The sequence below is a fragment of the Nannospalax galili genome, unplaced genomic scaffold (genome assembly GCF_000622305.1).
Source record: "Nannospalax galili isolate Female #2095 unplaced genomic scaffold, S.galili_v1.0 scaffold685, whole genome shotgun sequence".
Classification (NCBI taxonomy): Eukaryota; Metazoa; Chordata; class Mammalia; order Rodentia; family Spalacidae; genus Nannospalax; species Nannospalax galili.
Genome location: NW_008353482.1, coordinates 3,333,642 through 3,360,066, shown reverse-complemented (window position 1 = coordinate 3,360,066; position 26,425 = coordinate 3,333,642). Strand labels below are relative to the sequence as shown.

The following is a 26,425-nucleotide window of genomic DNA, read 5'->3' as shown; positions in this document are numbered from 1 at the left end:
AGAATTAAAAGTGTATATAATATATATATATATATATATATATATATATATATATCCTTGAATGAGAATAAATTAAAATGACCCCATTTACTACTACAAAAATAAAATGCCCTATGAACCACAAACCTCCTCTAAAAAGATGTTATTAAATTGTACCTTTCTTCACTTCAAGCAATATGACAGTCTTATTTTCTCTTTTTAGTTCCTTACACCATCCAGAAGACATAAGCAAGGTCTACAGCACCAAAATCATTGCCCAAATCCAAGCAGTTCTGTTGAGTAGCTTGTCATGGCAAGTCCTAGGACTTCCTACAAGTCATTGCAAGCAGTAATGGAAGGATGATGGGCTCAATGACACCGTAACAGGAAGTCGCATTTACACAGCAGTTCACAGGACCTCTCCCTGCATGGTGGATATTTTCACTTGTTTCAAAGGTGAGGAAACTGAGGCTGCAAGTGTTTCTGGCAAGTGCCAGGCTCTCCCAGTGCTCAAGGAATGTGTCAGGGTATAGCTGCCCATCCTGGTCCTAGACTCTCATTGTTCCTTGATAGAAATCCAACCCTCTGGTGGGTTTACAATGTAGAGCCACCCTCTTCATTGATGAGAACAGGCATAAGCCCCAAGCAATCAGAATGACTCCTGGCTGTGTTCACCCCTGACCACAGGCACTACTGAACTCCAGAAGTGGGGAGGGGGTGAAAGGGGGACCTGAGGCTGGTCTTTAATGATGGGGAGAAATAAAGGGGTCATGCCACTTCCTAGCAAATGTGTACAGGACCCTTCTTCCTGGAGCTAATGGAGTACAGGGATACAACTGGGAACCAGGCAAGTTCAGGGTCAAGCTGGTCCCTCCTTTTCCCTGACCCTTCTAGAAGTCTGCATCAGTTCACTCAGCACAACACTATAGACTTGGGTATGTTTTAAAAAGAAGGTTCATTTGGGATCAAAGATCCAGAAGCCAAGAACATGCATCCATTGACAGTTTCTATCAGAGTCTTGAGGTGATGAGGTCTTCGCAAATCAAGAGACAGGGGGAAAGGCAATGGGTTTCTTCTGATCTCTATTTTCATAAAGTCACCAGGATCTAGTCATAGGGCCCCACCTTGATGACCTTATATTATCTAACCCTAACCATGTCCCAAAGGCCCACTTTTAAATGATGTAGTTGGATTAACTGTTTCTACCTTCTTAATGCTTCATGGTGGGGATTAAATGTCCAAACATACTCAAATGACATTCAAATCACATCAAAGCCCAAAGAACCATCCTGATCCCTGTGAGTTCTCAGGCCTGGCCAGACTACACAGGTGAGCCCTGACCTTGTCCTAGTATCCCAGTGTGTCCCAAGGCCAGCATCCAGCTAGTCTGAGGCTGCTGGAAGTTCTTTTTGCCCTCAATTTTAGGAACAGAACATACCCTTTTCCCAATAGCAGGTTATAATTGTTCTGGACTCCACATCACCCAACCCCATGCTGGCCAAGCCAGATTTGTGGACAGCACCCTTTTCTACAGGGTTGATGCTGACCTGGGGGAGCTCTCCATAAGTTGTTGAATGAAGGCAAGTTTCCTCAACACACTCCCAGTTGGCCATCATAACTCATGACTGAAAGTGCCCAAAGGAGTCACTGGGATGTCACCTCAAATGCTGGTCACATCTTCCTAAAAGAAAGCCTGGCTGGGAACACTCCCAAGGTTCTGGTGAGTACATTTTACTGTTTATAGGTGAATCAGAGTATTCCAGGCAAGCAAGTTCCCTAGTGGGCATCCTTTTCTGAAGGCCTGCCCTGACCTCCTGTTACTGATCAGCTCTGTGCATCCAAAAGAAATCCCTGGGAAAGCAACTACCAACTGACAAACAGCTGGTTTATCACATCTCCCACACATGTGATAGCTGGGGTATCTAAACTTCAGATAGAGGAAGGGTCTTTATACTAGATATAGGAAATGGGACCACATGAGAGAATACATCTCCCTAGGCTGGGGACAAACCAGCCATTAGGCCTTGGGGCAAGTTCAGGCTAGAGTTCGTGGCATGGCCAGGGTACTCAAGCTGGTTGTCAATACTCCATGTCCTACCTCTGGAACTGCTTGGTGTGGGACCACAGTATGGAGCATCCACAAATAATGCAGGGTCTTCCCTAGGCACCACCCCTCCTCCATGTCAGTGTCTTTTATAACTTCTTCCCTATTGGGCTGCCTATCACCATGACAACCACATCTCTCCATAAACAGCCAGGCTGATTTCCAAAGAGGCAGGAGGGTGGGCTTATAATGCTTCTCCTCAGGAGGCCCATCTGGTCTTCCATTTCTCACCCAGGGGGCTGAGGAGGGAAAGAGACCAGCTGCACAGGACCTAAAATTCACAAGGTGTTAAGCTCAACTGGATTTGGGCCACCAGACCTCCTGGGTGAAGAAGATACTTAAATCCAGTTAGGCATTCCCTGGGTACAGCAGCCAGACAAAATAAGATGTGGCCAGGCTTCCTCCACAACAAAGGGCAGCAGCATCCTCACCCTCGCTAGATTAACTATCCCGGAACATCCTTGATACCAATGACCAAAAACTCCATCAGCCATCTGCCAGAGACCATAAAGCACATGTGCAAAGTATGTAAAGTAAAATGTGCTCTTGGGTGGGGGACAATTGTAGAGAGTTGAGGGCAGAAAACCAGTGAATAATGTGGCATGGACTGGTCATAGCATACTGGGACCCAGGGACAGCTGCAGGGCAGACATAAAGGCCCCTAATAAAAAGACTAATGTGGATAAATCATCCTAATAAATATTTTGGCTCCAGCTGGTGTGAAATAAAGCTTAGAATTTTTAAAGTGTCAAATCTGATTTGTCTGCTTGACTAGACTGCAAATCCAGCAATATGGTTTATAACCCGCATTGCTCAGGATGAACTCACAGCAAACTAGCTCACACCCACTCAACTCACGCTATCTGGAACAACAGCTTTCCAGCCTTTTCCTGAATGACAAACACATTGGGAACAGACAACATCAGTTCAGATATGGGGAAGCCACAGTACCTCACTGTGTCATACCTCCCCCTCCAACATGATACTGCAACAGAGAAACGCCAGGGCTGATGGATGACTCAGGTGACCGTGTTCTCTGGGGACCAATTCTTACTCTATTTTTAAAGGAGCCAACCATCTCTGATCATCTGATATTTCAACAAAGACTTCTTACTCCATCCAACTCAGGTAGGTCAGCCCAGATCCTCTGCACAATGGCAGTTCTGAGCAGAGATGAGCCCAAATCCCTGGGGTCAAGGTAAAGGTCTAACTCGGGGGTGTGGACATAGTCTTTCAGAAGCCCTTGAATCTACTTCCTGATACAACACACACATACACACAAAAAAAATGGTATCACTCTTTTTCTCCATTCTTATAATTCATGCTGCCCCTGTGATATTTACCCTGAGGAGAATGGGAGCCTGGATAAAGCATTTATTCTTGTAATAGTCACACCCATAGAGTGGTCACTTTTGCAAAAAGAAAATCCATGGCCTAAAAGTGTCATGAAAAAAATGCAGTAGGGTATTGGCTGGTCAGTAAGCCTCTCTTTCAAAATCTGCAGGCAAGTCCATAAATGGGAGGGAAGGAAGGGCTTTTCCCCTACCCCAGACCAGGCATTTCACAGAATGTGTTGTACTAAAAATTACTCATCATCTACTTGAACTACAATTTTTCCATTGCATAAATTTTATTCTTTTAATTATAAATATATATATATATATATATATATATATATATATATATATATTATATATATATATATATATACCATTCAATAGCACTGAATACATTTATCATGTTAGGCAATTATCATTACCATCCTTTTATCTTGTAAAACCAAAACTGTGAAACCCATCTTTAGCCTTCAAACTTAATGGGGCATCCTCTAATGCCATTTGTGAATCTGTGCACCCTGCCAGGGACTGAGGGCTGCCGCCTCTTCTCCAGCTTGGCTTTGATCTCTGTGCCTGGCCTGCTGAAATCTCTCCTCCACTACTGACCACTGTAACCACCTGGACACACTGTCTATTTCGTTGCTCATGGTCTTTCCATAGAGCCTGGTCAAGTGCAGGCAGTGGTCCAGCGTTTCAGAGTACAATCGCATTTTTCCTAAATTCCCCTTTGCATGACCTTTGTAAAGGACCATCTGCAAGAGGCCAGTCTCTGAGCACTTACACATTCCACACTAAGCGAGGCACCTCTAACTGAGAAAGGAAGCTATGTAACACAGGCCCCACGTGTGCTCCCCTCATCCCATGGAATGTCATTTAGCCCCAAAGGAAGAGTTCTGACATACTGCTGCAACACAGATGAACCTTGAAATCAGACTAAGTGAGAGACACCAGACGTAGAAGGTGACACAGTGTAGGAGTCCATTTCCTTGAAATATCCAGAGTAGGCGAATACATAGAGAAGTAGCAATTTGTCATTGCAAGGGCTGAGAGAGGGGGAAAATGGGGGATGGACTGTTTAATGGGAAAGAGGTTTGCTTTTGAGGTGCTGAAGATATTCTGGGATTCAATGATGGTGGCAGCTGCTGAGCACTGATTAAAAGTCACTGAATAAACGTTTACTTCAAAATAGGTGCAAGGTCAAATTTTATGTTGTGTGTGTATTACTATAATTTCAAAATAATGGGGGCTGGGAGTGCAGATAGGTGGTTCAGCTCTTGCCTCATATAGATAAGGTCTTGGGTTCTATACACAGCATCGGGAAAAAATGTAAATAAAATGAAAATAATTAGGAAAAAATAAGTAGAATTCTCTACACGTCTAACATATTGCCTTCTTTGAGGTCAACTCCAACTCAGGACTGCCCAGCTGTGTGAAGGTCACCAACCAGCTTGGGCAGGACCAACCTTCCCACGATGGGCACAGAGGCAAAGTGCAGAGTGGTCAAGGGCAGGAATAGGTCACACAGACCCCTTAAGCCACAGAGGTGCTTATCATTGGTCATCTGCATCATATGTAGGATGCCAGGAGTTGTTAGTGCCAAAGCTTAATACAATGTGTGCTGCAGGCTGAGGGAGCATCTGGTTTGGTTCTGGTTAAGTCTCAAATGAGAAAATTGGCATCCACCCTTTCCAAAACGGCTGATTGGTTCTATTTTGGCGTCTTCTGCATGGGTTTTGCCAGTCTATAGCAAACAACTGCAGTTTTTCCCTCCTGATAATCTAAAGGTAAGAATCCCTATGGACAGAGTTCAATGCCAGCAACCCAGTAAGGCTCAAAAGTAATTGCCTGGGCAATTGACAATTCAAACCTAGGGTCCTCCTGGGGGCCTGGCCTGAACCATCCTCTGAATTCCCCCAGTTGCCCAGCACTTAGCCTAGAGCCCTTTGCACACAATCTGAGAAAACTAGCTTGACATCTGAATGAAACATGAAATTAAGGTGCCCAAGTCAAAAGGAAAGTAAATGACCAATACTAAGTCAATATTAGACTTCAATTTCCAGGGGGCATCTTCTGTATTTAACTTCTATTAGTGTGTGCAAGCCAGCATGCCCAGCATGGAATTGCTATTACCAGAGTTCTGTTCTCCTAATAGGAAAAGAAGTCCCCAGTTTGAGTCAATATGGTTAGTCCTCAATAATAAACAACCAATTTTAAATTCACAGGAACTGCCTAGGGCTGCAGAGGCTAAAACCAAATCTTGTGACTTAGAATTTAAAAGACACATCCACCAGGTAATATACTAAAATGATACCAATGGTCTACATATCTTCTATTAAATCTTTCTGTCCATCTTTTGTTAATGTAAAATGGATTTTTTCCCTTAAACTTGTAGGAAGGGAAAGAGAGTAGAATTAACATTCAATGTTAAATTTAACAGTGCAGAAGTCCTCAATTTATGATGGTCAGACTTCTCTATTTCTTGAATTTACATTGGGCCAAATATAACATTTGTTCAGGAGAAACTGTACTTCAGATTGTGGATTTGGACCTTTCCCAGGAAGGATGTTATGTAGTGCAGTTGTCTGTCAGGTTGCTGGCCATAGTAATGAGCCGTATCTCCCCCATCAGCTATGCAATCCAGGGTGGAAGCCACAGAGATCCACATTATACTATGCTGCTAGGCTGTAATGCTCTGTAGGTTGGGACTATGATAGACATTTTGATGTACCGATTTTTAAATTAAGGCTTATAGACATACTGGGCTGTAACTCAAGGCACACCTGTGTGCACTTTTAGTATTAACAAGGCATGATCTCTATCACCCCTCTCTGCCATTTACCTGTATGCTTTATATAAAAACTCAAAACATTTTCAACAATCATTTTTCTTTCAAGCTCCTGCCAAGGTAGAATCATGTTCAATACTGACCACAACCCAAGACCTAGAAGGAGAGAAAGGAAACTTTCCATTCTCATTTGGGAAGTGTTGAACAATGCACAGACCATCAGAGCCTCATTTCTTCCTCATGACCACCTGCACAGCCTCAGTGAAAATGGGCAGCTCAATTCTACAATGGCTCTCACTGAACTAGTTTGATTAACCCCTGATGATTTTGTCTATATGTGAGAGACACCACCTACTCACATTCAGAATGGTGCAGCTTGGTTATAGATGATCCAAATTTGTTCAAGACAATTAATAGCCCCAAACTCTTCTTTTTCTTTCTTTGACAATGATAAAGTTTATGATGCTAACCATTTTAACTGTATAATTGAGTAGCTTCAGGTAGACTCACCACCATCCACATCCAGAACGCTTGTCTTACACAACTGAAACTCCACACCTCTTAAACCACAATTCTCTACCTGCATTTCTCCCAGCCCCTGGAAACAGCCATTCTCCTTTCTGTCCTGGGTGCCTCATGTAGGTACAACCACACAGTACCCGTTCCTTTGTGCCTTATTTCACTCTGTACTCACATACTGTCCTCGGGGTTCATGTATGTATGCATGTAGTCATACCTGTGTCAGGATTTCCTTCCTTTTTAAAAATGCTGAATAATAACCAAATGTACAAAGGCCTTTTCTTTGTCTTTTTATCACTATGATTGTGGCAGAGATCAGTCAAAAAACCCTGAAAAAGTTACCAGACCATGATTTCTACTCAGAGGCCAGATTGACATATTACAATTATTCTGTTTTACTCTATCACATCCTTTTTGGACTTCAAAGGGAGGAAGTGAGATTCAATGTTAATAGTTATTAAGCAGGAGAAATCACTGCTTTTGTTTCTTTGGGTTTTGAGAACTAGTGAATGGCTGAATGATCCTCCCCTTCTTGAAACTTGACTGATGGTTGTGAAATTTGCTGTCATGCCACTTTTTACATACTTAGAGGTGAATGAATGAACAATGAAGGGGTTAGGGTTGAACTAAGTATTAAGAGTTCTTGTCTGGCATATACAAGATCCTGGGCCACCCCCGCCACTGCAAAAACTAAACTAAAAACAAATAAGTGCAGCAGAGAGCGGATCACAGCAAGGAGTGACAAAGAGACTTAGAGACACCCAAGAGTCCTGGCCTGGATGTGTAGTGGTCCCTGTCTGAGTCTTCTAGAGGAAGATGATGGTAGAAGAGCCCACACAGGAGTGCACATTGGCCAAAAGTCAGCAGACCCTGAGCACTCAGAATGAAGGTCAACAACCAATGTCTCCCAGCTGACTTCTAGAGTTACTTTGAGGAGAAGAGTGGCTGTTTGGGAAGTATCAGAGAGTTAGGGTGCATCAGAAATTAGTGCAGGCACACAGGTCTCCTAAGCTGAATCACAGGCTGCTTGCAAGAGAATGGGTCAAAGGGGAGGAGGAGAGTGAATAAGTTACGCCTCCTCCAACATTTGTCTAGTCAGACTCCTCCCCTTGAGCTGATATCCTGGACCAGCAATTTCACATCCAGTGTCCAGTGTCTGCTCACAGCTCAGCATAGGCAGGCTATAGTCAGAGCAGGCCACCAACAGGACACACTGCAGAATGTCAGCACCAAGGACAGCACCTGGCTGGTCTCAGTAACTGGCTCTTGGGTGGACCAGGACCACAGGCAGCCCTAGCCTCCATGTCAGCTGCTCAGAGGAGGCACTGGGCTTTTACAAACCCAGATATAGCCATCCTCCAACTCAAACTGTTTGGACCTTGGCTTGGTCTTGGGTGAAGAGACACCAGCTGCTCTGCTGTGAAGGTAGACTTCCTTTCTGTAAAAGTAGATGGTGCAATCTGCATGCAAACCTTGACTCAGCAGGTTCTAGAAGTCACCATCTGCTCCAGGGACACCATTACATCCCCCACACATCCCTTCTCAACATGTCTGAGTTGTGCTTGTTTTCCTTGGCTGTCTATGACACTGTCTGCCATAGAGTTGGGAGTAACCCTTGCTACCACAGTCCATGACTTTATTAGTGTCTGATTTAACACTGGGTGTGAAGAATGTTGTGGGGTAAAACCGTGTGATGGCCACGTCACACTGTCACATCTTGGGTGAACAGACTACGTGTGACATTATGTATTTCTGTATCATGTGTTTATCCATGTGGGCTTTCTTCCTGAACAGATGATGTTTCTAAAAATTCTTGCATGGAGACCTATACTTCCAAGTGAACACCATGTGACTAACTGATTTTGTCAGCTGGATAATGTAAGGTGTAATGCGAGGTGCTTTGGGCCATGAATGGGGGGCCTGAGCCATCCCAGAACCTGCCTCAGGTCCTGTATCTCCTGTTGTTCTACTGTATACACATACCACTGGAGAATTAGTATATTTGAGAAAGTATCATACATGTAGTGGGTGGTTCTCCTCTGCCTGCTGTTGTCTCTTCAGGTTCCTCCTTGTGAGTGCCTATGAACACTGCCCATCTCCCACTTCAATTTCCAAAGTTGACTCTGCCACCCAACCGCACAGAACCCTGAGGGCTACATAGCCTGTAAGTACTTTCTTCCTGATTAATGCTTCCCCCACACATACACCTGCTGACTTTGGCCTTCCTCGTGTCCCTGGCCCTTGGCTCCTTCTTCTGTAATGGCTTGTTTTAATGTCAACTTCCAACAAATTAGAATCACCTGAGTAGGGATCCTCAACTGAAGAACTGTCCTGATTAAGTGATATGGGAAGACCCACTCCAAATGTGTGTGGCACCTACTGGTAGTGGCCTAGATAGAAAGGGGCATGGCAGAAGGAAGATCATTCACCTTTGTTTGTTTGGCCTTCCCTCTTGATGCCGAGTTGATTACAGTTCTGTTGCTGCTGCTGCTGATTCTTTGCTGACACTGGAGACAGTGCTTCCAGGCCTCTATCACTGACTGAAGACCAGTGGTTCTTCAGGAACCCTCTGCTTTTTCAGCTCCAGATGGGGACTGTTGAGGTACTCAGCCTTGTGGACAGAGCAATTTCTAGGTTCCCACGGTCTCTGGTATGGGAAAGCCACTGTGGGATTGCTCCAACTGCTGGGGCACCCACCCAGCCTCAGGGACAGAGCAGCAACTGGGTTCTCAGCCTCTCAGGGATGTTTCAGCTCTTGTTTTAAATTCAAAATAAGCAGATTAATAATGTGTATATGTGTATTACACACACACACACACACACACATATGTAGGTGGTTTGAATGAGAATATCCCCCATAGGCTCCAAGCAGTCAGACATTTTGTCCCCAGTTGGTGGTGCTGTTTTGGGAGGCCTTAGAAAGTGTGGCCATGCTGAAGGAAGCACGTCATGGGGGGTGGGCTTACAGAGTTCTTAAGCCTTGCCAGATCTCCAGTCAAGCTCTGCTTCTTGTGCCTGCTTGAAGATGTGAGAGCTTAGCTTCTGCTCCTACTCTAGCCACCTCTACCACCAAGCCTTCCCACTATGATGGACTCTTGCACCTTTGGAATCATAAGCTCAATAAATTCTTCTTTTTATAAGTTCCCTTGGTCATGGTGTTTCTATCACAGCAACAGAAAAGTAACTAATACCCCACTCCATGAGGACACCCATGCATTGCTATGGTTAACCTCAAAAGTAACTAATACCCTACTCCATGCTTGAGGGCACCCATGAACTGCTATGGTTAACCTCATCTCATTGACTGACTTCCCAAAGCTTTCCTCAAAGTCCAACCATGCAGTCTGTCCTCTATGCCTACCTGAAGTCCTCAGATGGGTGAGCTCCTATCCTAAGTACCCAGCCCCAACTGATGGGAGGGGAGCAGTGCTCTCTTCTTATCTGTCTTCCTCCAGAATGGGTTCCAAAATGCAGGACTATGCCATCTTGATCTTGGCAGCCTCAATGCCTGGCACACTGCAGGTATCACTCTTAATGGGTGGAAGGGAATGTGGAGGCAGCCAGCTCAAGATAAAGAGGTGGCCTGATGGTGGAGAGTTGGCTTTGAAAGAGAGAAGGCTTTGTAAGCAGACATTGTGAGAAGTGCCCACTTTAAAGAGAGCCCCAGGCAACATTTGAAGTCAATGAGAGAGAAGCCCAGTGTGGGTCTGTGCGGATTCTCAGCTACTTTCCCACTAGAAAGCAGATGTGAGAAAATCAGGGAAGCCATGGTTGTGTGGGTGTTTTCTGTTCCCCATATTCAAAATCTAGAACCCTAGAGGAGAGAGGCCTAGGAGATGTCATGTGAGAATCTACCCATGGGGTAAATTCTGTAAAGAAGGGAAGCCGTCCCACTCGCCACACCCTGCTTCTCTGTGGCCCTGGCTAGTCCTGATCTTCCTCCTGTCCTGCCTCACCAGCTGGGCTTACCTCTCCCTATGTCACTCCCAATGACACAACAACCATTTTGCTCTGTTAGTATTCCCAGCCCTGGCCAGTACAGGCTGCTTCCCTGGTAGCCTCAAAGACTCCTGCAGACTTAAAATTTGTTGTCATCATGAGGGTAAGCCCTGCATGCATGTTGTCATCCATCTGGCACCTGGGTCAACATTCCTCTCTATAATCCCCAAAGATCAGTCTGGTCAGTACAGGTGACCTGTCCAAAATGCCCTGGACACCATGGTGAGGCCCAGGCTTCCTGCCTGTGGGAACTGTATTCCCAACCATCGTACCCTATGCTCTCTCCAGAGCTAAGGGGAGGATTCCTTCTGGATGATCATTAGTGGAAGGGCTTTATATGCATTGACACTCACCTGGGGAGTATATTTGTGTGTGTGTGTGTGTGTGTGTGTGTGTGTGTGTGCATGTAGGTGCACGTGCACAACTGTGCCCAAGAGTGTAAGGGCCAGAGGTTGACAATGGTTCTCTTCCTCCAGTGCGCTCCAATTTATTTGCTGAGGCATGGTCTCTTACTGAACCTGGAACCTAAAAATCCAGCTAATCTAGTGAGCCAGTTTGCCCTGGGAATCCCATCGTCACTTTCTGAGTATAGGAATTAAGGCCTCCATTTTTACATGGATGCTGAAGACTCAAACTGTGGTCCTCACACTTACGCAGTAAGTGCCTTCTGTGCTGGGCCATCTTATCATCCTCCATACTGACAATTATTACATATGAATCAAGAATGTTTGAAAACTTTAAGGACTCGGTAATGTTAAATGCTCTAATTTAACCATTATACGTTATGCACATGATGAAATTAGCACACTGCACCCATATGCACAATTAAAATAATATATTAATTGGTTAATTGACTTTTAAAAACCAAAAGAATATTTTAGAAACCCCAACTTTAGCAGCCCTGCACACAACCCCAATTCCTGCTACTAACTGCTACCTAACTATAACAGGCACCTCTGGTAACATCATCAAGTAGCTTCTTCAAAACCAAGCAGGCATTCTGCTAGCTCATCAGATAAGCCCAGAGCATCAGTCACAAGCTCAGGTAGAGGTGGTGAGCAACATCAAGCAGCACCCACAGGATTTCGCTTTTCAAGGCAGCCCTGGGAATTTGTAGAAGTAGGTACAGAGTTCACCCTGTCACTGCAAGCAGTGACAGCACTGCATGCCACAGAGACCTAGGGGCTGAAGAACTCCTTCCCCCAACAGAGCCAGGAGAGGTCCTCGTGAACCCTGAAAACCCCTCTCCTCAGAGCCACTTATAACACACTTTTCCAACTTCTCTCAGAACTGGGACAGCTCACTCCCTCATGGGCACAGTGCAAGCACAAAACCCTCTCCACTTGGCACCAACTTTACACCTGCTGCCCATTGCATGCAGATCAGGGTGGGTACCTGGATGCGAGCAACCCCACAGAGTTCCTCCTCAATTCTGTTCTGTAAAGTGGGGGCTAATGCTTTACATACCACCCAGATGGAACACTGAGGTACCTGGACAGAATGCACGCAATGCCACTGACTCCCACCAGGGGCAGGTCAGGGTTATCCAAGCAGACAGCACCATCGATGCCTGTTTGGCACAAGCATTTCAAGGCAACTTTTGAAGAGCACTTTGCAAAACAAGCTTCAGTGGGATCCCAGGTCCCAACCAGAACATCCTGGCAGTGAGTAGTGGTAGATGCAGCCCTCAATGTGGCCCAAAGCTCTGGACCACGTCTCCCTTTAGCTGTTGTATTAAGCTGGCTATGAGGTATTGATTTTCTTTTTTCCTATTATGGGAGGGATCTTTGTAGAAAACACTGCTGGGCTGGTGATAAACAGACATCATGAAAACTCCAAATAATCAAAACATGTATTTGGTTCACTGGACCCAAAGTGTGGAGCTGCTACACGTGGCTGCCATGTAAATCAAATACTATCAACTGACCTGTGTTAAGGTCCTAGACAGGGAATGGCTGCAGCCCTAGACTCTTCAAGGTCCAAAGGAGTAAGCCTCTAAAGGGAGAACCTTAAGCCCAGAGAGATGTCTTAGGGTTGACTTACTTCACAACAGACTTCACAAGGCATCAGGTAAAGGAAACAACAGGGACAGGGACTCCACAGCAATCTATTTAGCATATGCTAAACCCAGATGATCAGCAGAACACCCAGAGAACCTGCCATCCCAGGTCACCACATATCTTCATGGAACAGGATCTGTGGTGCTGGACAGAAATGTTCTTACACTGTCCACCAAGAGTACAAGTGAGCAGTCCCTTGCCTGCATGGATCAGCAAATTGCCCTATTCAAGGGAGGTTCACCAATGACTGGCCAGGTCCACAGAGCTCATCTATGGAGCCCTACGGCCACAGTCACATGATGAACGGCCAATTACGCCCCCCCCACACACACATGGAGGTTCACCAATGACTGGCCAGGTCCACAGAGCTCATCTATGGAGCCCTATGGCCACAGTCACATGATGAACGGCCAATTACGCCCCCCCCCCCACACACATACACTCTTTCATACCATACTCCCAGGTGACACAGGACCATGAATCCCACTAAGACACTCAAGTGTGAGTCTGAGAGGACCAACTCATGTATTCCTTAATTCCTTAATCACTGCATACAAAAATAAAATCAGCATGGCTGGGCTGCAGCTCAGTGGTATAGTACTTGCCTGTACGTGTGCATGGCCCTTAGTTTGATCCCCAGCTCTCTGGTGCTGTAACAGCTGAGCAGCAACTGCAGAGCAAGCCAGACATTTCAATACCAAAGAAACAGCACACTGAAGCACCCATTGCTCTCTAAAATCCACACTGTGTAGTGCACTCACATGCACAGGCCTTGGCTGGTGGACTCATGTACATGGTACAGAACTGGACATTATGTTTTCTGTAGGTCCTCCAATGGCTGTGTAGCTCAAAGGTTATAGGCAGGAGTTCTGGTGCCATGAAGTCTGTTAAGTTCTTTTAAGCTGTATACCAAAGGATGAGGTACTTATATATAGGACTCAACTACCTCACCTGTACAATGGAACCAACCTCAACCCCGTGTCTTTGAGTTATTCTAGAAATTCCTGAGATCAGAGACTTTGAGCCTATTGTACAGTGCCCTAAGTCTCCACTGCCACTTTCACAGTAACCCAGGAATTTTCCACAAATTGCAATCCAACCAACCAACCATTAAATTTTTAGATGTTGTGATGGCTAATCCTGGGTGTCAACTTGATTGGATCTGGGATTAACCAAAATGAAAGAGATCTTCTTGATTGGATCATCTAAAGCCGGAAGACACACCCTAAATGTGGGTGTTACCTTCTGATGGCAGCCGGTATAAAAGGCCAAGGCAGAGGAGAATGCCAGGCTTTTTGCAGCTTGCCTTCTCTCTCGCTGGTGAGTTCGTCTTGCTGCTGTAGACTGAAGACTAGCTGATCTTTTGGAATTTGTCAGACCTTCAGTGCCAGATTCGGACTACTGAGACATCCAGCCTTGTGGACTGAACGACTACAGAGTCTCAGCCTCTCCAGTGTGGTGCAGCCATTGTTGGACTACTCGGACTCTATCCTGTGAGCTAAGCTGATAAATCTCTATACATATTCATTCTACCAGTTCTGTGTCTTTGGAGAACCCTGACTAATACAGATGTAAAGGTTCCCAATGATTACAAGAGCGGTAAGTGTCCCTTATCACCATGTTGAGTTGATGCTAAATCCTCCTGAAATTGAGTCAGGGACTCTGGTCCCTAGGATGAGACTTGAGTTGCCAATTTCTTCACAGGCCCTAATAAAGAAATGAGGTCTTGATGACACAGAATATTGAGACCACTGGACAAGCAGCACTGTTGCATGTGCAAGAAATGAGTGAGCCTCAAAGAAGAGAGAAGTTGTGAAGGGAAATCTCCCAAACTCATCTGCCAACCAAACACAGTTGCCCCTCTGCATCTGTGGTCTCCACATTGGCTAATTCAAGAAACTATGGATGGAAAATATTCATAAAACAAAACTGCATCTGTTTTGAGCATGTAGGCACATCTTATTATTCCATTAAATAGTATGCTATAGCAATTTACATGGCATAACATTGTAGTAGGCATTATAAGCCATCTACAGATGATTTAAAGTAAGCTAAATGCAAATGCTAAATATAATACTTTTCTATGGGATTAGAGGACCCATGGATTTTGATATCCCCAGGGAATCCTGGAAGCAGTCTCCATCAATCTTCGTTTATACCATCATCTTCTGTGAAGTTCCTACAAGTGCTGAATTAGTGCCCACTGAACAGGGGCAGATACAGCAGTAGACGCTGGTGAACCTTGAGTCATGCTTTTTGTCAACCAATTGATACAGAACTTTGTCTTATGTATGCCTCTTCTTTTTAAAAACATCTCAACATATACATATATGTGTGTGTATATATGTGTGTATGTATATGTGTGTCTATATATGTGTATATACATATATATATGTATATATAGCACTATTTACAGTACTCTATGCTTTGAGAACTTGTGACATAGGTTTCCCAAGACAGATAGTTTGTCTTTTTTGGAAATTTTCTACAGTGGAATCCTACAAAGCAAATGGCAAAAGCATCTTTATATTTTTCACAAATAAACTTTTTAAAAAATGTGTATGAGTGTTTTGCCTACATGTCTTTAAGTGCATCTATGTCTTGCAATGTTCAAAGAGGACAGAAGAGGGCATCAGATCCTCTGAAACTGTAGTTAGCCACCATGTGGATGCTGGTAACAGAATCCAGATCCTCTACAAGAGTAGCCAGTGCTGTTAATACCACTGTCAACCACCTCTCTCCAGCCCCAAACCTTTTATTTTTTTTTTAAAGCCAGAAATGGTGCTGGGGAGATAGCTCCATTAGTATAGTGCATGTTACATAAGCATGAGTATAAACATGAATCTCATCCCTAGAACCTACGTGGAAAAAAAAAAAAACAGTTGGGTGGTATGTGCTTGTAATCCTAGAACTAGGAGGTAGAGACAGAAGGATCTTGGGGCTCACTATCCAGCAAATCTAGCCTATGTGGCAAGTCCCAGGCAAGTAAGAAACCGTGTCTCAAAAAAACAAAGTAGACGGCCAGGTGTGATGGTGCATGCCTTTAATCCCTTTACCGGGGAGGCAGAGGCAGGCAGATTTCTGTGAGATCAAGCCAGCCTGGTCTACATAGTGAGCTCCATGCCAGCTGGGGCTACAGGGAGACCCTGTGCCCCCAAACAAAACCAAACAACAAAAACATGCTTGACAGCATCTGAGGACGATGTCTGAAGTTGACCTCTGGCCTCCACATACACAAACATGCCCATGCACATGCAGCATACGTGAACACACATGAACACAGAGCCACACATGCACATACAAACACATACACATATGCACCCCCCACGCACATGTATATGCACAGGAACAAAAAAATTTAAAAGTCAAGAAAAACTTAGAGATCTCTGTTCCCTATCACACATTCCTACCACTTTAGGGATCTTTGTTGTCTCTGACATCACACCCTCCTCCCAGAGCAGAGCTCTTGGTCCCATCAGACTGGATCCACTTGAGAACATACATAGCATCCTACAGCACAGGGGAAGCCCAGAGGCTACACATCTCACTTTCTGTCACATGGAGCAACTTTGGTTTCCACAGAGGCCGAAGTAAAGCTGTGACCACTGTGAACTCATCTCCCAAGTTTGGGAAGAAGGAATCATCTTTCTGACTTTCTCTGTAACAAAGGGGTGGGAGGATGATGGACAGGTCATCTACATCTTAAAAACAAAACAGAGAGGGAAATAACATGACCTGAATTCAAAAGGAACAGGTGCAGCACAAAGTGTATGAAGTGCTCCTATGGAACGGAATAGCACTAAAACTGCGAGGAAAAGAGGTGTGGACTGAACACTCACAGACGGAAAGAACACAGTAGATAAGTTAGTCATGGAGAAATGTAAACTGTCAACACTGATGTATGGCATAGGCATTTATCCTCAGGAAGTCGCCAAAAGACAGGAAACAGAACTCACACAAAGATGTCTAATATACAGGAGAAAACGCCACCCACAACCTGCATGTTCAATAGCAGAGTAGGCACAGACAAATAAATTATACAGCAATTATATGGGACATCACCCAAATGCAACATTAAAATGTCAGTAAAATAATCATGAAAATTATACAGGAACATGAAAAATTTTTATATGTCAGCTATTAAGAACTTGAATGGTGAAGTTCTATCTGGGCCATAACAACAGCTGCATGCTTTATGCTCAGTGCTACAATCTGAAAGGGAATGCAGAAAAATGAAAACAGTTCCCTATGTTGGTGGTGGGGACCATGGAAATGCATCTTTCATCCTCACACTGTGGACTCTTGTACTTACTAGCATCTGTGTGATAACGGAATGCGTTCTATTCAGTATAGGCTGAGTACCCTGCACAGAATGCTTGAGTCTGTGGCTGTTTATGACTTGGGATATTTTGTGACTCTGAAGTATTTGCAAGCACATAATGAGATATGCCAGGGATGAGACCCACTGCAAATATAAAGATTCATATATGTTTCATATACATGTATCAAGAAGGTAAACCAATAACAGAATTTTTAGCACACCTGTGTTTTGAATATAATTCATCTCAGGAGGTCAGGTGTGAAATTTTCCACTTATAGTAAGTACTACTGTCAGCACACAAGAAGTTTTAGACTTAGTGTTCTTTCACATTTTCAGATTAGGTATACTGAACCCATACTTTAAAAAGTAACCCTGACTATATTTGTCGAGTGAGGGACACTATGCTACTTCCCTCCAGCTGAAGACTTTGACAGCATTGCTTCTCCAACTTGAATGCATCATCTTGTTGAAATACAAATTAGGACTCAGCAGTCATGGGATGGGGACTGTATGATACCAATGCTGCTGCCAACGCTACACTTGAACAGTGCAGTGACAATCTATAAAGCACATGGGAGGCTAGGACACCAGCTTTCTGTTCAGATTAGCTTTTGTACAACCTCAGTTCTAAGTAGTGCTGCACTAACTATGCAGACAACACCTATAATACAGAGATAAGCTGGGGGCTCAGTGGCTCCCTAGTCCCCAGTCTTAGGTCAGGTTTTTGCTGGCTCCTGGTACAGCTTGCCTGTCCTGAGGGGAATAAGAGATTACTTTTAACAACTAGCTGTGGTTTTAAATAAGGTGCCTTCAGTGTATTCAGTGTCATGTCTTTTAGAGAATCTGACTTCCATGAGAATTTATATCACCAGTGGATATTATGGTCCAATATCTGAGCTTTTCCTGTGATCTGAGCTATTACTGTATACAGGACATGTATACGCTGCCAACCTGCACAAAGTCCAATACAATCTTCCAAAGAGGTACTTAGCCTACTATTATGAGGACCTGGTTAGCTAGGAGCTGGGAATTGCTAGACACTCCCTGAATGGGATTAATTTGTGAGTGAATGAATGAATAAATAAATACAAAAAAAACTGTATAATCATTAGCCAACTCTTTATGAGTTTTTGATAATTTCTTAGACAAGAATTTGCTTAAGGATACCTGGAACCAGACTGCTTTTCCATTCAATACCTTTTTCTGAAGAACACTCTTTTTTCCTGTCTTTCATGATGGCTTAGGACTTCCCCAACCTCTACCTGCCCTTCCAAATGGCCACCACCACTAATTCACTTAGGCCTTCCCATTTGTTCATTCACCAGCACTGTAACCTGACGTTCTATGGTATTTCATTCAACTTAGCATCTGGGTTAGTATGAAGCACAAAAAGCAAAGCACCAGGTCTTGCTCACTCCACACTAGGCCCTAAGATAATTTTCTCTTAACAGAGCTTTGATGGAGAAGACACTCATTACAACAAAGCACAGAATGTCACATGCTCTGCACAACCCACATCTGCCCCCTGCAGTGCCATCGCTATTGTTCGGGACAAGTTCATTTTCTGAAAATGTCCAGAGAAAGATGAGGGTGCTTTGGCCTGAACCCAGACCCAGGGCCAGAGGCTCTGCCCCCAATATTCACTAGCATAATAGTACTTTATATCTCACAGTCCCCCATGTGAATGTAGAATTGCTGTGAATAGCAGGCATACCTCCAAAGTGAAGTCAACTGGCACTTAATAACTTAGAACAGAAGGCACCAAAATGCAAGGATTGGCAATCTCACAGCAAGTCAACATGATTTATATTCCAAATACAAGTTTTCACTGTGTATGTCTGTGTGATGTGTATATGTATATACTGAATTCCATACATACTGAATTCATATTCAAACTCATGAAATCTTCTAGGGCTAAAATAATTAAGCCTTACAAACCATGAAAGAAGCCCACATAATGGGTCAAAGAGAAGCTCTTTCAACAAGTTCAGGAATCACATCTTCTTTACAAACTCATGGTGAGTTTTTTTTTTTTTTTTTGGAATGGAGGTTGGAATACCAGTTTTTCAAAGTGTGTTTGTTAGAATATATACTTGTTTGCTGTAATTAAAATAAAGCATAGTTATGTTTACATCCCTCACTCTCATTAGCATGTATTTCTTCTCTAAGACTTGGTCAAACTTTTTCAAATAATGATTTTTCAAAACAGAGCAGCTATTCACAACTAAGTACCCATCAGGCCAAGACAGTTTTGGAGACATGTCACCCAGCTGCAATGGCCACTGTGAAATGCACTCATCCCACTGGCCAGGGAAGGGAATGAACACCAGCATCCTCCTGCTGCTGCCCTCACTGCTGGCCTGAGGTGGCCACCTGAGGAAGCAGGAGGTCACATGGACACTTGCCTTCCATGAGCAGATTCAGGCAGTAGGCTACAGCCTGATCCTGGGGGCAGGGCATCTCCTAGGAGACATTAGTTGTCAATTGGCCCTCATTGGGAGAATCCCTTTTATGGGCTCCTGAATCTAAGGGATGGGCTTATGAGTGGCCACAATGTTCTTGAAACATGGCAGTAACTGAACAAATTAACAAAGCTCATATTGTACACTGGAAAGCAGCTGATCCCTCCTGTCTATCATCACCCCACCTGGGCTTTACTATCTTTTGGGTGATACCACAGCTCTCTGTGACCCTCTTCCCCTTTCCCTGGGAATGGCCAAGTCCTACCTGCTCTTGGGGCCACTTTGGCCTCTCCTCTGGGGTCCTGGTCTTGCTCTTGAGTTCTCTCTGGGGGTCTCCAGGGTGCTTGGCCTCAGAAGGGAGGTTCAGCGACTTGGGCCTTGCCTCATGCCTGCTGGGCCCATGGCTGGTGTTGCTGGGTAAACAGGCCTCTGTGGAGTCCCCGGGTCCCAGCTCTGGCATGTGCTCAGGACTGGCCTCGCTGGCGATGCTGGTCATGCTCAGGCTCATCTTGATCTCAGCCACGATCTGGTCAATATCCTCCTCCTGCTCCTCCAGGTCCCCGTCCCCACGCCTCAGGCGGTAGGGGGAGGCACCACCCGCATTCCCATTGGCCTCTGAGGGGTAGTAGTCCTGGTAGCTCTCCTTGCTAGGACAGTAGTGGCCATCTTCTTCCTGGTCATGGACCTCTAGGACAGAAGGCTCATCCTCTGGGATAGGTAGGTGGCTGTCTGGGTATTCCTGGCTACTTTCAGCCCCATGGCTACGGGCATGAGGGCCCACTGAGTCTGTCCACTCCTCTACCGCCTCTTGACACTCGTCAGTGTCCACGGGATGCACACCATGGGCCACATACTCCTCCCCATTACAGTCCATGCCCTCTAGATAGCTGTCATCCTCAGGGCAGTATCGGATGTAGTAGGTGATGCCCTCCTCCTCCTCGGGGAGGCCCTCATCATAGTCCTCCTCTTCGGATGTGTTATTCACATAGTCGGAGCTGGAATCCCCATCGGGGCTGTGGTTGTGGCACTCCTGCTCCTCAGGCGTGGGGCTCTCTGGCTGCAGAGTGCCCAGCTCCAGGCCTGTGGGCATGTAGCCTTCCAAAGGCAGTTCTGTGTCCTCGCTCTCAGGCTCTTGCTCATGGGGGATAGGACCTGGCCTAGCCCTGTGGTCCAACATGCTGCTTGTGCTCTGGCGCTTTCGGTGGGCCATGGTGGACACTCACACAGCCATAATTACCTAGATGCAGCCACTGTGGGGAGGAAGATGGAGAGAGCAGTCAGAACCACACAGACATGGCCAACCTAAGAATCACATGGCCTGCCACGTAGCCAGTGCCACAACTACCACCATGTCCTACAATATATTTTCTCAGAGTACTGTGAATGCACAGATATTCAAGGACTGTGACAGTCCCACGCAGATGCTTCATGTACTGGGAAGAGGCTGTGGCTATGCCACAGGGGCCTGCAGATAAGCAGAGCTTGAGTAAAGGCAGAGAGGAGAGGAGGATGCCCATCTTGGCCTTGTAAAGCATGGGCTCATTGATTTGCTTTGCTTCAGTGCTAGGGCTGGAACCCAGGCTTATGCATGTTTGGCAGGTGCTCTACTGCTAGCCACATGCAGCCTACAGGCTCATTCTTGACCTCTGTACAAGGTTTACTTTGGTAAGGGTGGCACAGTTGGCCAAGAGGAAGAGTCATAAGATTGGGGTAATTCTTCTCAAAAGAGAACAGGAGAACTATCTCTTCAAAAGACATCATGAAGACCAATGAGGAAGGACCTCAAGTCTTTCATCTAAACCCCTGCTGCATAACTCAAGATATACGGGCACTGAAGCATCATGCTATGACCCCAAATTCTTCTATTACTGTTCATCAACTATAAATTTTACAATTAAGTATAAGTACATTTAGGAAGACTGGGTGAGACTCAATACAGAACATTTTTAACCATGAAAATTATGCTATTGTCATTTTGTAGTAAATTATAAATAAAATTATATATTAAGATTAAAAATCAGGCCAGACCTGGTAGAACATGCCTTTAATCCCAGCACTCAGAAGACAGAGACTGTCTTCCTAGATCTCTGTGAGGCAGAGGCAGGTGAGTCTCTGTGAGATTGAGACCAGCCTGATCTACATAGTAAGTTCCAGGACATCTGGGGCTATAGGGAGACCCTGTCTCAAAAAATAAAAATAAAAAAGGATTTAAAAAAAATCAAACAAGTCTTGAATCTGCAGCTCTTTGCAATCCAGCTCAGTCTCCCTCTTCTGTAAGCTTGTCCTGTCCTTTCCCTCCTCCTCATTCCACAATCGCCTTCACCAAGGGGCCAATTTGTAGGAACTGTCTTAGCTGAGTAAAGTACAGACAATCAATACAAGTGGCCAGCCTCACAGACTCAGGGCTCAGCAGGCAGGGGAGAGCTGCCTGGCCAAGAGTACTAGAGGAACACAGAACAGGATGCAGCTGCAGCCTACAGGGGGAAGAGCAGGGAACCACTGCAACCTTGCTGATTTCCTGCACCCACAATGGGACAGTACTGTTCATCAGTCTGCACTTTAACCCCCAGCCAGGCAAGATCACTCGGCAACTGCTAGTGAGCATATGCCACCAAGGATTCCTCTTTTGGTCTCACCTCTACGGAACACAGAACAGGATGCAGCTGCAGCCTACAGGGGGAAGAGCAGGGAACCACTGCAACCTTGCTGATTTCCTGCACCCACAATGGGACAGTACTGTTCATCAGTCTGCACTTTAACCCCCAGCCAGGCAAGATCACTCGGCAACTGCTAGTGGATTCCTCTTTTGGTCTCACCTCTATGAACCTAGCATGGAGGAGATTTGAGGAAACAGAAGGGTGGAGGAATGGCAACTGGTAAAGAATTATCACAGTCCTCAACAGGAAAGGAGGAACTAGGTAGTCAAAAGTCTACTTAGGCTAAACGCTTACTCCAATAGTGACTTTAACGGTACAATGTGTTTCTGTTTACATCACAGGTACGTTTATTTATCTATTCTGTATCTGCGTGTCTGTGTGTCTGGGCATGTGCATTCCCCAGTGCGGCTGTGAAAGTCAGAGGACAATTTTCAGAAGTCAGTTTTCTCTTTTCGTCATGTGGGTGGCTTCAGTAGTCAAACTGAGGCTTGGTGGTGAGGAAGTATCTTTACCTACCCAGCCATCTTGAAGGACTATAGGACCATAGTTACTTTTTTTTTTTTTTTTTTGGTCTTTTTGAGCCAGGGTCTCCCTGTAGTCCCAGCTGTTCTGGAACTCACTATGTAGACCAGGCTGGCCTTGAACTCACAGAGATCCACCTGCTTCTGCCTCCCAAGTGCTGGGATTAAAGGCGTGCGCCACCACATTACTTACTTTTAAAAGCATATTCCAGTTATCTAGTTCAGAAATAAGATTTGCATATTTTATGTACATATTTTTCCTGCATTTATGGATATGCATCATGTGTGTGCAGTAACCACAGAGGCCAGAAGAGGGTGTTGGATCCCCTAGAACTTCAGTTACAGATGGTTGGAAGCCACCATGTGGATTCTGGAAACTGAACTCAGGTCCTCCGAAAGAACACCACACACTCTTAACCACTGGACCTTCTTTCCAGTACCAACACTTGCATATTTTTTCATATCTATTTTAGCACAGTTCAATAAAACTATAAAAAGGAAATGTGATCTTAAACTAGAGCAGTGGAGGTAAGTGAGAAAGGGCTGAGTGGAAAGTTAGGTGGTATAAGCAATGGGGTCAGACACAAGGAGGCCGAGGCTGAGCTCCATAGTCACTGCCCAGGCTCTGAGCTCCCATCCCTGAATATTCTCTTTATGAAGCTGTATCTCCCCCAAGGAGCTCATAAACTAGAAGCCATTTACATCCTGCATCCCAGAGTATCGAGCACAGCACTGTGCCTGTAGTGGTGCCCAAAACACATCCTGCAGTGAGACTGCTTCTACCAGATGGCCGAAGTCACATCATTGGGGTCATTTCCAAAAGAGCCGAGAAGATAATTATTCCATCCAGTAGACACTAAGGGTGTGGACATCCATATTGCTATAAACAGGTACTTCCAATGCATGAATTTACCACACAGAAACTCACCAGCAGTAGAGCAACATGGATCCCATCTGCAAGGAGCTCATGAATGACTGTCTCTCAGTGCTACATTGTTAAAGGGTCAGTTCCTCAGAGCAGTCCACAGACTACAGAGATGGCATACATCAGGACAACTACTACTGGGAAGGACTCTGTAGGGTCTAACATCCTGTAGACTCAGCCCATCACAAACTCTGAAGCTGGTTGGACAATTCCAAAACCTTTTTCCAAGTACATGATCAGATGTTCAACATCCACCAAGACAGGAACTAGAGGTCCCAAGAATACTGAGTTGCCTCCATGCCAAAACTCTACAACAAGATTCTGACATTTATAGAGGATAGTGAACCTCAGGGATGGTCTGTAGGAGTGACAAGAAAAATCTAGAAACCCAATTCCCCTGCACACAACCTCTAGAAAAAACAACCCCAAAGTGGACCCATATGCTAAAGACAGTGGCTAACATATGACCAGAGGTGTCCATGCCTTGATGTAGGATGGCAGGCAATAGAATTGGTGGTTACCAGGAGGTGAGCACATAGTTCCTGTTTCTTAGGGAGTGAAACTTCACTATAGCATTCTGCATCTCCTGGGTATTTGACAGCAGACGTGAATAACAGCAGTGTTAGCTTCCATATCTGTGGGTATCACACACAGATCTAACCAACTATGAACTGAAAATATTTTAAATAAAATTAATAAAAGTTTTTCTTGTCATAATTCCTTAAACTACAATGTGATTTATAGCAATCACAATGTAGTATTATAAGCCATCTAGAGACGATGTGAAGTATTCAAGAGGCTGTGTACAGGTCCTGTGCAGACGTTACACCATTTTATACAAGGTCCTCCAGACTTTGGTATAGGGGAGGATCCTGAAACAAATCTCCTGGGCATACTGAGGGACAACTATATTATCCTGTTAGAAGATACCAAAGTATATAGTACCTCTTAACATCTTCATTTCAAATTTGATGTGATTTTGAATCCAAAATCTGCATATGCAGTATACTTTTGTATACCAACACGTATACACAATACCCTCTAAGCCAATATAAGACTTAAGGATTGAAATGTACACATTACAATAATGTGGCACAGCTTCAATCCTATATGCATGTTACCCAAGCAGTTATTTATTTAATTTATAAGTTTTATTTGGTTCTGGGGATCACATTCAGAGCCTCATGCATGTTAAATACACACTCTACCACTAAACTACATCCCCAGCCCTATCCAAGTCTTTAAAACAAAACCCCTAATATGCTATTTCAGGAGAACAAGAATAGAAACACAGTTTGTTGTCTCCCTCTATTTGCTGTCCTCATTCCAAGGTTTCATTTAATTTCAGCAGAATTGATTCCAGGTGCCTAAGAGGCCCAGCACCAAAGCTTAGAACTATGGCCAATCCATTTGTTACTTGTCTCTGCTTTCCTACATTGTTTGGTATTTCTTTCTCTTAAAGTATCTGTTACCACATTTTCGTTTTACTACAGCAATTGCTAGGGGTTTTTCTGTTGTTTAGCTATATGTAATTTTGTTAGTTACAAGGTAAGCCTTTTGGTGTCTATCATATGGCTTCTGCTTTCAATGAGTATCTCTGCTGGGTATAATATTCTTGGATTGTGCTCTTATTTTCCATTGTCTACTGAGATTATTTTGTTGTCTTGGTATCATACAGCCATGAAGATGAGAAATTTATACTAACCTGATTCTTCTTACCTTGCTACAAAATTGATCCCTTGTCTGGATGCTTGTACAGGTTTTTCTATATCCTTAGAGTTCAGAAATCCCATCAGGATTTTCCTGGATAAGGCTCTTTTCTTTCCTTAATCCCTGTGGATTCATTTGGTAAACCTCTTCCATATCGAGCCTATATCTTACTTTAGATAAAGGTTTCTGTCTTTATTTTCATTTCTCTCTCACATAGTCTTTTTCTTGTATTGACTGACTTTCTGGGATCTTGTCCACAAATCACTAAACTTTACAGTTACAACGCCCATTTCATCATTTTTAAGCATGATGTGAATTAGCTTTTCTATTTGAACTTCCAAAATGCTAATTCAGTCTCCAGCAAGGCACAGTATGTGACCCGTCTTTGCTCTTTTCAGTGGCAAAAGGCTTTTGTGCCAGATAGGTATCAGCAAACAGTGGATTATGTGGCAGTTCTAGGGGTAGTGAAAGATTTCCAGATGACTTGGCAGGGTGCAGGCTGGCCATGCAGGGCTCTGTTGTGTTCCCTCTACTTTTTAGGTGTAGACAGAGATGAACTACCATCAGTCAGATCTGCCTCCTTAAGGAAAAAGTGCCTACCTCCCTCAACAATGTTAATCAGCTTCCCTGCACTGTGACAAAATACATGATATAATCAACTTATGCAAGAAAGATTCACTGTGGCTCACTGTTTCAAAGGTTTCAGCCCATGATCACTTGATCCTGTGCTGGCACAGCACATATGTATGGAATGTGTGTCAGTGAAAGGCTATTCATTTCATGGAAACCAGGAAGCATATAGAGACAGGAAGGGGTCAAGATCCAAATATCCCCTTGAGAACACCTCTCACTGACCTAGTGTCTTCCTACTAGGCACCACCTCTTAAAGATTCCACCATCTTCTGGTTGCTTTACAGGTTGACAACTAAACTCTTAACACATGGACCTTTGAGGAGTCCTTATCCAAAGCACAGCATCTTTCAAAGTCACAGGAAACAGGCATCCCCTGAATCTTTCTGGGTCTGTCTGCTGCACCCCACCTGCCA

General features: G+C 44.5%; 1 protein-coding gene across 3 annotated transcripts in view; it reads right to left on the bottom strand.

Annotated features, from left to right (window-relative positions):
- Positions 1 to 26,425, bottom strand: part of Apba2 (amyloid beta precursor protein binding family A member 2) — a 260,996-nt gene that overhangs the window by 44,953 nt on the left and 189,618 nt on the right. For all 3 annotated transcript variants that reach the window (XM_008850617.2, XM_008850619.2, XM_008850618.3), the window contains one exon: positions 19,832 to 20,816. In XM_008850617.2, coding sequence (XP_008848839.1) covers positions 19,832 to 20,776 — 945 coding nt within the window. In that variant the 5' untranslated portion in view covers positions 20,777 to 20,816. The remainder of the gene's footprint in view (positions 1 to 19,831; positions 20,817 to 26,425) is intronic.